The sequence below is a fragment of the Nerophis ophidion genome, linkage group LG21, assembly GCF_033978795.1.
Source record: "Nerophis ophidion isolate RoL-2023_Sa linkage group LG21, RoL_Noph_v1.0, whole genome shotgun sequence".
Taxonomy (NCBI): domain Eukaryota; kingdom Metazoa; phylum Chordata; class Actinopteri; order Syngnathiformes; family Syngnathidae; genus Nerophis; species Nerophis ophidion.
In genome coordinates, this window is record NC_084631.1 from 6,142,901 (window position 1) to 6,158,674 (window position 15,774).

Sequence of the window (15,774 nt, forward strand, 5' to 3'; positions counted from 1 at the left end):
GTGCAGTCCTTTGAGACATTTGTGATTCGGGGCTATATAAATAAACATTGATTGATTGATTGATTGATCGAGAAAAACGCTGTATTATTCTATTATTCAATGTGTCCGCTTCTGTTTTTGCCGGACGTCGGAGCACAGCGCATCAATTGAGCACGGCACATCAATTCCGCACAGAGCAGAGCGGATCGTGCGGGACAGGAAGTAGTGTACAAAATACAAAATAAAACACCGGGTAAATTTTCAAAATAAAATGCACTGTGATTACGGCGGATCACACTTCTCTCACAGTATTGATTGATTGATTGATTGATACTTTTATTAGTAGATTGCACAGTACAGTACATATTCCGTACAATTGACCACTAAATGGTAACACCCCAATAAGTTTTTCAACTTGTTTAAGTCGGGGTCCACGTTAATCAATTCATGGTAAGTAGAGGTTTAAGATATAAAGTTGTATTGCGTTTCAGTTGTTTAGTCTGAGTATTAAGTGAGAAAGACCATAAGTTACAACTTGACGGTGTTTTCATCAAGTTAAGGGAAGAAGGACAGATTTTCACATTGAAGTTTTTTCCATTTGGGTATTTATTATTTTTTTTTTTCGAAGTTCATGTTGTACTGTTCAATATTGAAGTGCTTATCTTTAACAATAAATAGCCTAATAATAAACCAGTATTTTGTTGCTTTACATGTCTTCCAAGCCTATGATAATGTGAATTAACTCATTATGACAATAATTTGTTGACACAAAAGAAATGGCAATCACTTTTACCTACAAAGGACACACAGCTAAGTAGTTAGCTTCCTATTAGCAAATTTAATTTTACATTAATTTCTGTATTGTGTAAAGGACCCCAAAAATAATTTCCTGCCCTTTTCCGACTTTGAGCCCCTGCCCCTCTATAATCATGTGCACGCCCCTGAATGTATGTATGTGCATGCTTGCTTTAGTACTATTATCTTGTGTTTATCATATAGCGTTGTTATTGTTTTTTGTTGTTGTGCTTGCTACCATGTTTCATCATTCCATGTCCTCTGTACCGGACCCCCTTTCAAAAGCTTCTTCTAGCTTATTTGGGGGACCCTTCCACGTACCAACATCTTTAAATGATGACATTCACCACTATTGTAATTATTATATGGTATTGTGAACACAAACTAACTCACTCTTACTGCTTGTTGTCACTTCTTCTGAAGCCGTGTAGTCGCAAGAAGGATCACTAGCGCCCTCTACCACCAGGAGGCGGGAGTCATTTAATGACTCATATTTGACACACGCAGCTACGGTATATTAATAAAACATAGCTGCTTACTGTTCTTTTTAGCATATACAATAACTCGGACCTTAAATCCTACTGAATGGCTCTTAATCTTCTTTCCTTTATGCGATTTGAAATTATTGAAATCTGCCTCCTCCGTTTTGAAAATGATGACAGGGGAAGTGTCACTCGTGACGTGACGAGTTTGACCCGGCGGCAATTCACGGAAATACGGTCTAAGTCGCGCTAGAGTATAAGTCGCATTTTTGGGGGAAATTTATATAATAAAATCCAACACCAAGAATAGACATTTTGAAGGCAATTTAAAATAAAGAAAAGTGAACACCATGATGAAGCATGATGTTTCCACCCCCATGCTTCACAGTAGGTGTGGTGTTCTTGGGATGCAACTCAGTATTCTTCTTCCTCCAAACACGACAAGTTGAGTTTATACCAAAGTGGATACATGGATGATACAGATTAGGATTGGGAGAATGTCATGTGGTCAGATGAAACCAAAATAGAACTTTTTGGTATAAACTCAACTCGTCGTGTTTGGAGGAAGAAGAATACTGAGTTGCATCCCAAGAACACCATACCTACTGTGAAGCATGGGGGTGGAAACATCATGCTTTGGGGCTGTTTTTCTGCTAAGGGGACAGAACGATTGATCCGTGTTAAGGAAAGAATGAATGGGGCCATGTATCGGGAGATTTTGAGCCGAAACCTCCTTCCTTCAGTGAGAGCTTTGAATGCTTGACCAAATACTTATTTTCTACCATAATATACAAATAAATTATTTAAAATTCCTACAATGTGAATTCCTGGATTTTTTTTTCCACATTCTGTCTCTCACAGTTGAAGTGTACCTATGATGAAAATTACAGACCTCTGTCATCATTTTAAGTGGGAAAACTTGCACTAAATACTATATACTTCTTTGCCCCACTGTAAAAATGCTTCGAGGTGGGTGAGCTCAACCAAACGTATTCCGTACATTAGGTCCACCGGGTTATAAGGCGCACTGTCGAGTTTTGAGGGGGGGGAAAAAAAAAGATTTAAATTATAAGTGCGCCTTCTAGTCCGTAAAATACAGTAATTCTTGCAAATGAGACTCAGAAGAAATCACGATATAGCAACTGGACAGCACAGGTATCCTTATTAGCTATGCAGTTCTGCAGTGTTGCGGTGAACCTCGTCAGTGGGACCCATCCATCCATCCATCTTCTTCCGCTTATCCGAGGTCGGGTCGCGGGGGCGACAGCCTAAGCAGGGAAGCCCAGCCTTCCCTCTCACCAGCCACTTCGTCTAGCTCTTCCCGGGGGATCCCGAGGCGTTCCCAGGCCAGCCGGGAGACATAGTCTTCCCAACATGTCCTGGGTCTTCCCCGTGGCCTCCTACCGGTTGGACGTGCCCTAAACACCTCCTTAGGGAGGCGTTCGGGTGGCATCCTGACCAGATGCCCGAACCACCTCATCTGGCTCCTCTCCATGTGAAGGAGCAGCGGCTTTACTTTGAGTTCCTCCCGGATGGCAGAGCTTCTCACCCTATCTCTAAGGGAGAGACCCAGACTCATTTCGGCCGCTTGTACCCGTGATCTTATCCTTTCGGTCATGACCCAAAGCTCATGACCATAGGTGAGGATGGGAACGTACATCGACCGGTAAATTGAGAGCTTTGCCTTCCGGCTCAGCTCCTTCTTCACCACAACGGATCAATACAACAACCCAGTCAGTGGGACATTACACCAAAGTGCTGCATGTCATGTGGAAGTGGTCATCATCATGCAAACACCTCTTTCACCCTCACATACCCTTGGGAGTACAATCCCTGTGTTGCCATGGTAACGCCTGCAGGAATCTTCACTGTACAAACTCATTACCGGACTTCCCGGGGAGGCTTTTTTATATTCCCGTTAACCCGCCACAACTTTTTATTTCCTTTCGAGTCCCCGCCCTGGGTTTTCCCTGGTACGCTTCGGCCTCGCCTCGGTCTGTGGTACCCGCGCCCTCACCACCCCTCCTCTGATGAGCAGAGAAAATAAACCACTGTGGGAACTCAGATGAGTGTTGCCAGAGTGAGCGACAGGGCACCATTGTGTGTGTGTGTGTGTGTGTGTGTGTGTGTGTGTGTGTGGGAGTCGTACTAAGAGTGTGTGTCAAGCTCAATGTCAGTGTTTTGTGGAGGATGCAGCCCGTGGGACGCCCAGTATCCATCTTGTTTAGTAACTGTACGCCTTGGTACCGGTACCAAAAAATGTATTACACTACTTTTCTAAACAAAGGGGACCACAAAAAATGTAATTAACTGCACTTGACAACAACTACTCTTGACTGCACTTAAATGTAGAATATATTTATACTATTCATATATTAAAAAAAAAAAATCTTAGGGTACATTGAACATATCAGCTACAATCGGGCGGAAGGCGGGGTACACCCTGGACAAGTCGCCACCTCATCGCAGCGATTGTAGCTGAGATAGGCGCCAGCGCCCCCCGTGACCCCAAAAGGGATTAAGCGGTAGAAAATGGATGGATGGATGGATACATTGAACATTTTTTTTATTGCAAGTTTGTCCTTAAATAAAAGAGTGAACATACAAGATAACTTGTCTTTTATTAGGAAGTAAACAAACTAACATATTGTGTGTCATTTTCCATTCTATTATTGTGTCAAAATTATGAGGGACAAGCTGTAAAAATTTATTTGTTCTGCTTATTTTCTGTTTTACCATGTTGCATTTACACTTCTGTTAAAGGGGAACATTATCACAATTTCAAAAGGGGTTAAAAACAATAAAAATCAGTTCCCAGTGGCTTGTTTTATTTTTCGAAGTTTTTTTCAAAATTTTACACCTTCCGGAATATCCCTAAAAAAAGCTTTAAAGTTCTTGATTTTCGCTATTTGCGATGCGACTGTCCATTTCCCTGTGACGTCATACAGTGCTGCCAATACAAACAACATGGCGGTTACCACAGCAAGATGTAGCGACATTAGCTCGGATTCAGACTCGGATTTCAGCGGCTTAAGCGATTCAACAGATTACGCATGTATTGAAACAGATGGTCGGAGTATGGAGGCAGATAGCGAAAACGAAATTGAAGAAGAAATTGAAGCTATTGACGCTATTCGGCCATAGCGTGGGTGTACCTAATGAAGTGGCTGCCTTATTAGCATCGCCGGTAAAATGTGCGGACCAAACGATCAGGACTTTCGCATCTTGTGACACTGGAGCAACTTAAATCCGTCGATTGGTAAGTGTTTGTTTCGCATTAAATGTGGGTATCTCGTTTCAAATGTACATACAGCTAGCGTAAATAGCATGTTAGCATCGATTAGCGTAGCATGTTAGCATCGATTAGCTGGCAGTCATGCCGTGACCAAATATGTCTGATTAGCACATAAGTCAAAAACATCAACAAAACTCACCTTTGTGATTTGGTTGACTTAATGGTTGCAAATGCATCTGCAGGTTATCCATACATCTCTGTGCCATGTCTGTCTTAGCATCGCCGGTCAAATGTGAAGACACCCTGGTACATTCAATGGGGGTCTGGCGGCAGATTTCTTGCCAGTGGTGCAACTTGAATCCCTCCCTGTTAGTGTTGTTACACCCTCCGACAACACACCCACGAGGCATGATGTCTCCAAGGTTCCAAAAAATAGTCGAAAAAACGGAAAATAACAGAGCTGAGACCCGGTGTTTGTAATGTTTTGAAAATGAAAATGGCGGGTGTGTTACCTCGGGGACGTCACATTCTGACGTCATCGCTAAAAGACCGATAACAGAAAGGCGTTTAATTTGCCAACATTCACCCATTTAGAGTTCGGAAATCAGTTAAAAAAATACATGGTCTTTTTTTCTGCACCATCAAGGTATATATTGACGCTTACATAGGTTTGGTGATAATGTTCCCCTTTCAAATGTAATAATCACATGTAGGAAAATCTACTCCCACCTTGGCCGGACGGGTAAAATCACGGCAAGATAACTTAAAAATAAAGACAACTTCAGATTGTTTTTTTTTGTTTAAAAATAGAACAAGCACATTCTGAAAATGTACAAATCATAATGTTACATGTTGCGGTTAATAGTATTCTGTCTTTACTTGTCGTTATTTATATTTTCTGAATAAATGATGAGATAATGTTCATCAGTCAACTCATCGGTGTTCATTTTTAATCTATCAAGATTAAAAAATAAAGTCAAAATCCAATTACAGGACGTTATTTATGTAGTTTGATCATTTTTTTCGACATCATGTGGTTTATTTTGTACATATGCAGTATCATCTACAAAGATACAAAGAATTACTATTGTGACATCTAGTGGACACTTATAAAACAGCAGTTTCTTTCATTCAAAAATTCCAGGTTAATTTTTATACTTAGCAAACTCATCCCACGGGCCGGAAAAAACCTTTTCTACATTATTAAGGACAAGCGGCATAAAATTAATTATTGATTGATTAATTAATTATTAATAATTAAAAGTATCAAAATACATTTTGGTACCATTACTAAAATACTGGTATCGGGACAACACTAAAATGGAATATTGTTGGCGGGTTTTGGATTGTTATGGGTTTTCTAGGCGGAATTGTGTACTGTATTGTTAGCCACCTTGTACTTGCCATATTTTACAACTTAGAATGCACGAAAAAAGAAAAACACACGTGTTCTTGTCTTACATAAGAATAATGAAAGATGGGCAAAAATTAAAAATGATCTATTATTTTTTTGTTAACACTTATGAGATGGATCCTTGGGATCGCCAAGAATTTCAATGGGATTTTTTTTTAAACTGTCATCCTTCAAAAAAAGAAATTATAAAATGAATCAAAATCAATTTTGTTAAAAATGATTGAATTATTAAAGTCTCAGATTTCTTCATTTCAAATATCCCACATTAAAAATATTTTTTGGGGGAAAATAGTGCATATTTTGTGTTTGCAATACAAAAATTCAACGCTCTAAAACAAAAAAGGTATTGAAAACAAACAACAACAAAAAACAAAAAGATATTTAAAATTTATAATCTACAGATACATCTGAGGTTGAAAATTAAGTTTTGAAAGAAAAAAAAAATACAATTTATCGTCAACACTTTCATGAGTGGGGTCCTTTTAGATAACCGAGAATTTTAAAGAGATTTTGGTTTTTTTTAACTGTCATTGCTCAAAAATAATAATTAAAATCAATGTTGTTATGAATTATTGATTTATTAAATGTTACAAATACTAAATAATAAATATTCCACTAGGAAATATTTTTGGGGGAAAATATTGCATGTTTTGTGATCTCAATAAAAAAAAAAAACCTTTAATGAAAAAAAAAGGCCTTAAAAACTAAATAAATAAACATTTAAAAAATAAAAACTAATAATCGACAAATTGACCTTAAGTTGATGTTTAGATTTTGAAAGTGAAAAAATTATATAAATATATTGTATGATTTATTTTAAACACTTTGCTGAACGGGTTCCTTGTGGATCTCCAAGAATTTCAGCGGGATTTAAAAATATATTTTTTTAATGGTATTTTTTTAGAAAAGTACCGAAAAGTATCGAAATACATTTTGGTACCGGGACAACACAAAAATTTTGGATTGTTATGGGTTTTCAGGGCTGAATTGTGTACTGCATGGTTAGCCACCTTGTATTTGCCATATTTTACAACTTAGAACGCATGAAAAAAGGTCTTCTTCAAAAAAAAAAAAAAAAAATAGAATCAAAATCAATTTTGTAAAAATTATTGAACTATTAAAGGCTCAGATTTCTTCATTTCAAATATCCCACATTAAAAATATTTTTTGGGGGAAAATAGTGCATATTTTGTGTTTGCAATACAAAAATTAAATGCTCTAAAACAAAAAAGGTATTTAAAACAAACACACAAAAAAATACAAATAATTAAAACTTATAATCTACAGATACATCTGAAGTTGAGAATTAAGTGCTGAAAGAAAAAAAAATTAAAATTACAATTTATTGAGTGGGGTCCTTTTAGATAACCGAGAATTTTAGTGGGATTTTTTTTTTTAACTGTCATTGCTCAAAAATAAAAATGACTCAAAATCTCTGTTGTTATGAAGTATTGATTTATTAAATGTTCCAAATACTAAATAATAAATATTCCACTTTGAAATATTTTTGGGGAAATATTGCATGTTTTGTGTTCGCAATAAAAAAAAAACTAAGCGTTTAATGGAAAAAAAAAGGCCTTAAAAACTAAATAAATAAACATTTAAAAAATAAAAACTAATAATCGACAAAAAGACCTTAAGTTGAGACTTAGGTGTTGAAAGTTTAAAAAAAATAAAAATTGTATGAATTATTTTTAACACTTTTCTGAGCGGGTTTCTTTTGGATCTCCAAGAATTTCAGTGGGATTTTTTATTATTATAATTTTTTTTAATGGTATTTTTTGGGAGAAAAGTAACGAAAAGTATCGAAATACATTTTGGTACCGAGACCGGTACTAAAAATATTGGTATCAGGACAACACTAATATGATGGGTTTTGGATCCTTATGGTTTTTTAGGGCGGAATTGTGTACTGTATTGTTAGCCACCTCGTACTTGCCATATTTTACAACTTAGAATGCATGAAAAAAGGTCTTACATAAGAATGGTGAAAGATAGGCAAAATTTAAAATGATCTATTATTTGTTGTTAACACTTATGAGAGGGATCCTTAGGGATCGCCAAGAATTTCAATGGATTTTTTTTTTAAACTCTCATCCTTCTTCTTCTTAAAAAAAAAAAGAAATCAAAAATCTATTTGTTAAAAATTATTGAATTATTAGAGGCTCAGATTTCGTCATTTCAAATATCCCACATTGAAAATATTTTTGGGGGGAAAATAGTGCATATTTTGTGTTTGCAATACAAAAATTAAACGCTCTAAAACAAAAAAGGTATTTAAAACAAAAAAAAACCAACATAAAAATAATTAAAACTTGTACTCTACAGATACATCTGAAGTTGAGAATTAAGTGTTGAAAGAAAAAAAAAATTACAATTACAATGAATTGAATGGGGTCCTTTTAGATAACCGAGAATTTTAGTGGGATTTTTTTTTTTTTAACTGTCATTGCTCAAAAATAATAATGAATCCAAATCTATGTTGTTATGAATTATTGATTTGTTAAATGTTACAAATACTAAATAATAAATATTCCACTTGGAAATATTTTTGGGGGAAATATTGCATGTTTTGTATTTGCAATTAAAAAAAAAATTAAACGTTTAATGGGGAAAAAAAAGGCCTTAAAACCTAAATAAATAAACATTTAAAAAATAAAAACTAATAATCGACGATTAGACCTTAAGTTGAAATTTAGATTTTGAAAGTGAAAAAAAAAATAGAAATATATTGTATGATTTATTTTTAACACTTTTCTGAACGGGTTCCTTGTCCCAGAATTTCAGTGGGATTTTTTTATTTATTTATTTAAATGGTATTTTTTTTTAGAAAAGTAACGAAAAGTATCGAAATACATTTTGGTAGGCCCTGCAATGAGGTGGCGACTTGTCCAGGGTGTACCCTGCCTTCCGCCCGATTGTAGCTGAGATAGGCGCCAGCGCCCCCCGCAAACCCGAAAGGGAATAAGCGGTAGAAAATGGATGGATGGATACATTTCGGTACCGGGACAACACTAAAATGACGGGTTTTGGATTGTTATGGGTTTTCAGGTCAGAATTGTGTACTGCATTGTTAGCCACCTCGTACTTGCCATATTTTACAACTTAGAATGCATGAAAAAAGATCTTACATAAGAATGGTGAAAGATAGGCACAATTCCATTAAAAAAGTGCAGTTCCCCTTTAAAGTTCTGCGCCTTAAGGCTCCTCCATTGACAACAAGAGCTCATGTTCAATAATTCCCACTCAGTAATTCAGTGGAAGTACGCCACAGTAGCTCAAGTTACGTGAAAGAAAACAAAAAAAAACATTTTAAAATTCAACTCTCCCGGGAAGTTGCATCCTATTGTTATATTCTGATTAAGAAAGCTCTCTCTTCACTTTGAGCGCCGAATCATTCTGTCATTCAAGAAGGCTAATACAATTATGTAAGGCATTAAAAAATGCATCACTCCCAATTGAGGCGCGCACCCACTGTGTGGCGTCTCTTTAGCGCCACACAGCCGCTCATTAGTCACCGTGTGCTACATGTCCTTCCAGAGAAGCCAACATGTTTCCTTTCAATCCCATTTCCTCCACCTGACCTCCATGGAACCCTCAAAGGCTGAGACACTTTGAAATAACCGACATTATTGCCAAGCGTTTAAAGCCAGGGTGTCCAAAGTGTGGCCCGGGGGCCATTTGCGGCCCACGGCTACATTTTTTGCGGCCCGCGGCACATTCCTAAAATACTATTACAAAAACCAAACATGAGAAAGTGGAATACAAGAGCATACAGGTGACAGGTTGACTATAACACAAAGGCTGTTTTTTCTTTAAAATTGTCATTGCTCAAAAAATAATAATGAATCAAAGTCAATATTGTTATGAATTATTGACTTATTGAAGGACCCAATTTATTCACATCAAATATCCCACTTTGAAATGTTTTTTTTCGGGAATATATCGCATATTTTGGGTTTGCAATAAAAAAATAAAATAAAAAAAATGTTTTATGACAAAAAAGGCATTAGAAACCCCAAAAAAACCCAATAGTTTTATTTTAACTTAAAATGGACAGCTATATAAATAGGTAAAATTAACTTGAGAAAAATCGAAATGTTTTATGACAAAAAAGGCATTAGAAACCCCCCAAAAAACCCCAATAGTTTTATTTTAACTTAAAATTGATAGATATATAAATAGGTAAAATTAACTTGAGAAAAATCTAAATGTTTTATGACAAAAAAGGCATTAGAAACCCCAAAAAAACCCAATAGTTTTATTTTAACTTAAAATGGACAGCTATATAAATAGGTAAAATTAACTTGAGAAAAATCGAAATGTTTTATGACAAAAAAGGCATTAGAAACCCCCCAAAAAACCCCAATAGTTTTATTTTAACTTAAAATTGATAGATATATAAATAGGTAAAATTAACTTGAGAAAAATCTAAATGTTTTATGACAAAAAAGGCATTAGAAACCCCAAAAAAACCCAATAGTTTTATTTTAACTTAAAATTGACAGATATATAAATAGGTAAAATTAACTTGAGAAAAATCTAAATGTTTTATGACAAAAAAGGCATTAGAAACCCCAAAAAACCCCGATAGTTTTATTTTAACTTAAAATTGACAGATATATAAATAGTTAAAATTAACTTGAGAAAAATCTAAATGTTTTATGACAAAAAAGGCATTAGAAACCCCCCCCAAAAAAACAATAGTTTTATTTTCACTTAAAATTGACAGATATATAAATAGTTAAAATTAACTTGAGAAAAATCTAAATGTTTTATGACAAAAAACGCATTAGAACCCCCCCCCCAAAAAACAATAGTTTTATTTTAACTTAAAATTGACAGATATATAAATAGGTAAAATTAACTTGAGAAAAATCTAAATGTTTTATGACAAAAAAGGCATTAGAAACCCCCAAAAAACCCAATAGTTTTATTTCGACTTAAAATTGACAGATATATAAATAGTTAAAATTAACTTGAGAAAAATCTAAATGTTTTATGACAAAAAAGGCATTAGAAACCCCAAAAAAAACCAATAGTTTTATTTTAACTTAAAATTGACAGATATATAAATAGTTAAAATTAAATTGAGAAAAATCTAAATGTTTTATGACAAAAAAGGCATCAGAAACCCCCCCAAAACCCAATAGTTTTATTTTAACTTAAAATTGACAGATATATAAATAGTTAAAATTAACTTGAGAAAAATCTAAATGTTTTATGACAAAAAATGCATTAGAAACAAACAAACCAAAAAAAAAAACGTTCTCCCGAATTTCTCCCGATTTCCACCCAGACAACAATATTGGCGGCGTGAATGCAAGGCATACTTGATCAACAGCCATACAGGTCACACTGAAGATGGTCGTGTAAACAACTTTAACACTGTCACAAATATGCGCCACACTGTGAACCCACGGGAGAACATCTGCACCGTAACACAACAGAACAAATACCCAGAAGCCCTTGCAGCAGTAACTCTTCCAGGCCGCTACAAAACACCCTGCTACTCCGTACCCCCCACCTCTACCTCCTCATGCTCTCTCAAGGAGAGCGTGGCCCAAATTCCAAGCTGCTGGCATGTTATTAAAAAATGCACTTTGTGACTTCAATAATAAATATGACAGTGCCGTTGGCATTTTTTTTTCCATAACTTGAGTTGATTTGTTTTGGAAAACCTTGTTACATTGTTTAATGCAGGGGTGTCAAACTCAAATACAGAGTGGGCCAAAATTTTCAACGGAACAAGGTTGAACAAATTGACTTTTTAATAAGGACCCAAACAAGTTTTGCATTGAATATTGAACAAGCGAGACTTATATAACTTTATAGTGACATGCAAAATCCAGTTTCAAATAATACTAATAATTTCAAAATAGCAATGGCATATCAAATCAAATTTAAATAGAAATTGAATGCCTCTTTTCTATTTGCAGCCTTCTCAGGTAAACATCCAAATAAACTTTTCCCACAGGCTAAAAATAAATTTTTATATTGTAGCGTCCAGGAAGAGGTAGTGCTGCAAGGGGTTCTGTGTATTTGTTCTGTTGTGTTACAGTGCGGATGTTCTCCCGAAATCTGCTTGTCATTCTCGTTTCGTGTTGGTTCACAGTGTGGCGCATATTTGTAACAGTCTTAAAGTTGTTTATACGGCCACCCTCAGTGTGACCTGTATGGCTGTTGACCAAGCTTGCATTGCATTAGTATGAGTAGTAGCGGTGAATGTGGTGTTACAGCGACACCGCCGCTGTATAATACCGGCGGGCCAGCTCTAATGTTAATTTGATATTGCTTCAAGGGCCAAATGAAAATACACAGCGGGCCATGGTTTAATGCATCCGGCGGGGCATCGCAACAAAACGAGGCATAATAATGTCCCCCCTGCAACCCTGATGGGAATAAGCGGTAGGAAATGGATGGATAGATGGATGTGTTGATTCCACGACTGTATATATCGGTATCAGTTGATATTGGAATTGGTAATTAAGAGTTGGACAATATCGGCAAAAAAGCCATTATCGGACATTTCTATTTATTATTATTACTATTATTATATAACAGACGAAATAATGTAAATAAAACTCTATATCGACAGGCTCGGAAAAAATAGTAATATTTGACTATTTTTTTACATTTTTATTTATTATTTTTTATTATTAATTTTTTCACTATAAATTTTTTTATTATTATTATATGACAGACGAAATAATGTAAATAAAACTCTATATCGACAGGCTTGTAAAAAATAGTAACATTTGACTATTTATTTTTTACATTTTCATTTATTATTTTTTATTATTAATTTTTTCACTATAAATTTTTTTATTATTTTTCATTATTTTTTTTTATTTTTATTTTTTTCATTTTTATGACTGACAATCATGGGTACCCGGGGCCAAACTTGAGGGGAAAGTCCGAAAGGTAAAAAAAAAAATTGAGAGGCGGCATCGGTCGGTTGGTACAGTGGCCGTGCCAGCAACTTGAGGGTTGCAGGTTCGATTCCCGCTTCCGTCATCCTAGTCACTGCCGTTGTGTCCTTGGGCAAGACACTTTACCCACCTGCTCCCAGTGCCACCCACACTGGTTTAAATGTAACTTAGATATTGGGTTTCACTATGTAAAGCGCTTTTAGTCACTAGAGAAAAAGCGGTATATAAATATAATTCACTTCACTTCACACTTTTTCAAATCTATGTCTTGAATTGGGTTTGAAAAAATGAAAGAAATTGCAAAATGGCCCCCGCACGCTTTGATTTTTCAGCGTGCGGCCCTCAGTGGAAAAGAGACCGGGCAGAAGAAGAGGAGGATGCACTGGGGAGGGAAGGAACATGTGATGAATGGCGGAAACGAAGAGAGTGGGAGGAAGCGACACCGAAAAGGTGACACCTTCATTACGTAAGGAGGACATGCACGCACACATAAATGAACATTAATGGGCTCCTGTCGGCGCACCCACAAACCAACACGGGGGTCGGCTAATTCCAGACGAGGGTGGCCATATGGCACAGAGAGCACCCGCTATAATCCGCTGACCTTTAAGCGAGGCGAAAACGGCGCAGAGGGAGAGAGAGAGAGAGGACGGGGAGAAGGGAGCCGGGGGCGAGTTATGTACTGACCATGATTCCAGTGAGCAGACACACGCCTTTGCCGCAGTAAGTGTGAGGGACCATGTCTCCGTAGCCGATGGACAGGAAGGTGATGGAGATCAGCCACATGGCGCCCAGGAAGTTACTGGTCACGTCGTTCGGATCGTGATACCTGCACCATTAAAAAAAGGGATCACAAAGTGGGACAGTTTTCAAACTGGAACTTGCCATAATGATACTGGAACATGTGCAAAATACAAACCCCACACTACAAAAAGCCAGTGTTCAAAAAAACAAGAAAAAAGTGAGGGGTATTTTATTTGAACTAAGCAAAATTATCTGCAAATAGAAGAAGAAAATTCGGCTTGTTAAGACTTTCCAAAACAAGCATAAGGAAAGGCGGACCCGACGGCAGGATAGGACAAACAGCGGTCCTACCAAAGATGGCGGCCAGGAGGCGGCGCATGCAGGAGAGCGGAGAGGCGGGCCACACTTGGAGCGACACTGCAGTCATCAGAGTACGTCGGCGATCTCATCCCCCCCGCGTAACGTATGTCTGCTCTTAGCGGGACTGTGCCGAAAATGTAATTTCAGTTCTGATGTGTCTTGTACATGTTGGAATGGACAAAGAAAGGATTTCTTCTTCTTCCTCATCAGAGTCAGGTGCGTAAACCACACACCTGCTCTCAATCCCACGCTTGGAGCAACACTGCAGCCATCAGAGTACGTTGGTGGTCTCGTCTTGTCCCCCCCCCCCCCCCCCCCCCCCCCCCCCGCCGCGTAACCTATGTCTGCTCTTAGCGGGACTGTGCCGAAAATGTAATTTTAGTTCTGATGTGTCTTGTACATGTTGGAATGGACAAAGAAAGGATTTCTTCTTCTTCCTCATCAGAGTCAGGTGCGTAAACCACACACCTGCTCTCAATCCTACGCTTGGAGCAACACTGCAGCCATCAGAGTACGTTGGTGGTCTCGTCTTGTCCCCCCCCCCGCGTAACGTATGTCTGCTCTTAGCGGGACTGTGCCGAAAATGTAATTTCAGTTCTGATGTGTCTTGTACATGTTGGAATGGACAAATAAAGGATTTCTTCTTCTTCTTCATCAGAGTCAGGTGCGTAAACCACACACCTGCTCTCAATCCCACGCTTGGAGCGACACTGCAGCCATCAGAGTACGTCGGCGGTCTCGTCTTGTCCCCCCCCCCATAACGTATGTCTGCTCTTAGCGGGACTGTGCCGAAAATGTAATTTCAGTTCTGATGTGTCTTGTACATGTTGGAATGGACAAATAAAGGATTTCTTCTTCTTCTTCATCAGATTCAGGTGCGTAAACCACACACCTGCTCTCAATCCCTGCATCTGCTCCTACAGTTTTAAAAAGGGAGAAGGAGGAGCGATCGTGGCAGAAGTAGGAGAGGAACAGACAGACAACGAAGACGACGAGAGCGACCCGGAGAGAGATGAGCCCCCAGGGAAGACGCAGCTACCGGCCAGTGAAAGGCACAACCTCCTTTCCTGCTCGTCTCGGCGCGCCTTTCAGTGGCCGGTGGCTGCGTTTTCCGCAGGGACTCATCTCTCTCCGGGTCGCTCTAGTCATCTTCGTTGTCTCTCGCTGCCACGATCGCTCCTCATTCTCCCCTTTTAAACTGTAGGAGCAGATGCAAGGATTGAGAGCAGGTGCGTGGTTTATGCACCTGACTCTGATGGCTGCAGTGTCGCTCCAAGCGTGCCCCGCCTCTCCGCTCCGCTGCATGCTCCGCCTCCTGGCCGCCGTCTTTGGTAGAACCGCTGTTTGTCCTATCCTGCTGTCGGCTCGTTGGCTCCGCCTCTCCACAAAGCAAAATTAGCTAAGCTCAATGATCTTCTAAATATCTTAAAACAAGTATATTCTCATTAATAAGTCACGCAAGTTCAGTGTTTGAACTAGTCAGGTTCAAACACTGATGGCACCCATCAAACAAACAAGAAGCAAGGAACCATGCAGAGACAGAGTTCAATTTAGCTCAATGAGGAGAACGCATGGAGCTGCACACTTAGTCACAGTCTCGCCCTACGCTTTAAGGATCAGCTCCCGTGTCCCTCTATTTATTCAGGACTTCCACAGTCAACATCATTGAGGCCGCCTCTAAAAGGAGTGGTCACATATATCATGAAAAGCAGGTCCAGGACGCACAATACGTGACGGAATGTGCCGGGGGCCTTGTAATTTCGCCTTGTCTCTGTTTCGTCTGTGTGCATTCGTCTTATCTTCGTTGAGGTCCGTGAAGTCCTTGGATGTTAG

The 15,774-nt window shown here is 38.0% G+C and overlaps 1 protein-coding gene across 1 annotated transcript in view; it reads right to left on the reverse strand.

Moving 5' to 3' along the window:
* The window catches only part of kcnn3 (potassium intermediate/small conductance calcium-activated channel, subfamily N, member 3), a 281,514-nt gene that overhangs the window by 62,769 nt on the left and 202,971 nt on the right, over positions 1–15,774 (reverse strand). Inside the window, exon 6 of the mRNA XM_061881689.1 lies at positions 13,525–13,666. Coding sequence (XP_061737673.1) covers positions 13,525–13,666 — 142 coding nt within the window. The remainder of the gene's footprint in view (positions 1–13,524; positions 13,667–15,774) is intronic.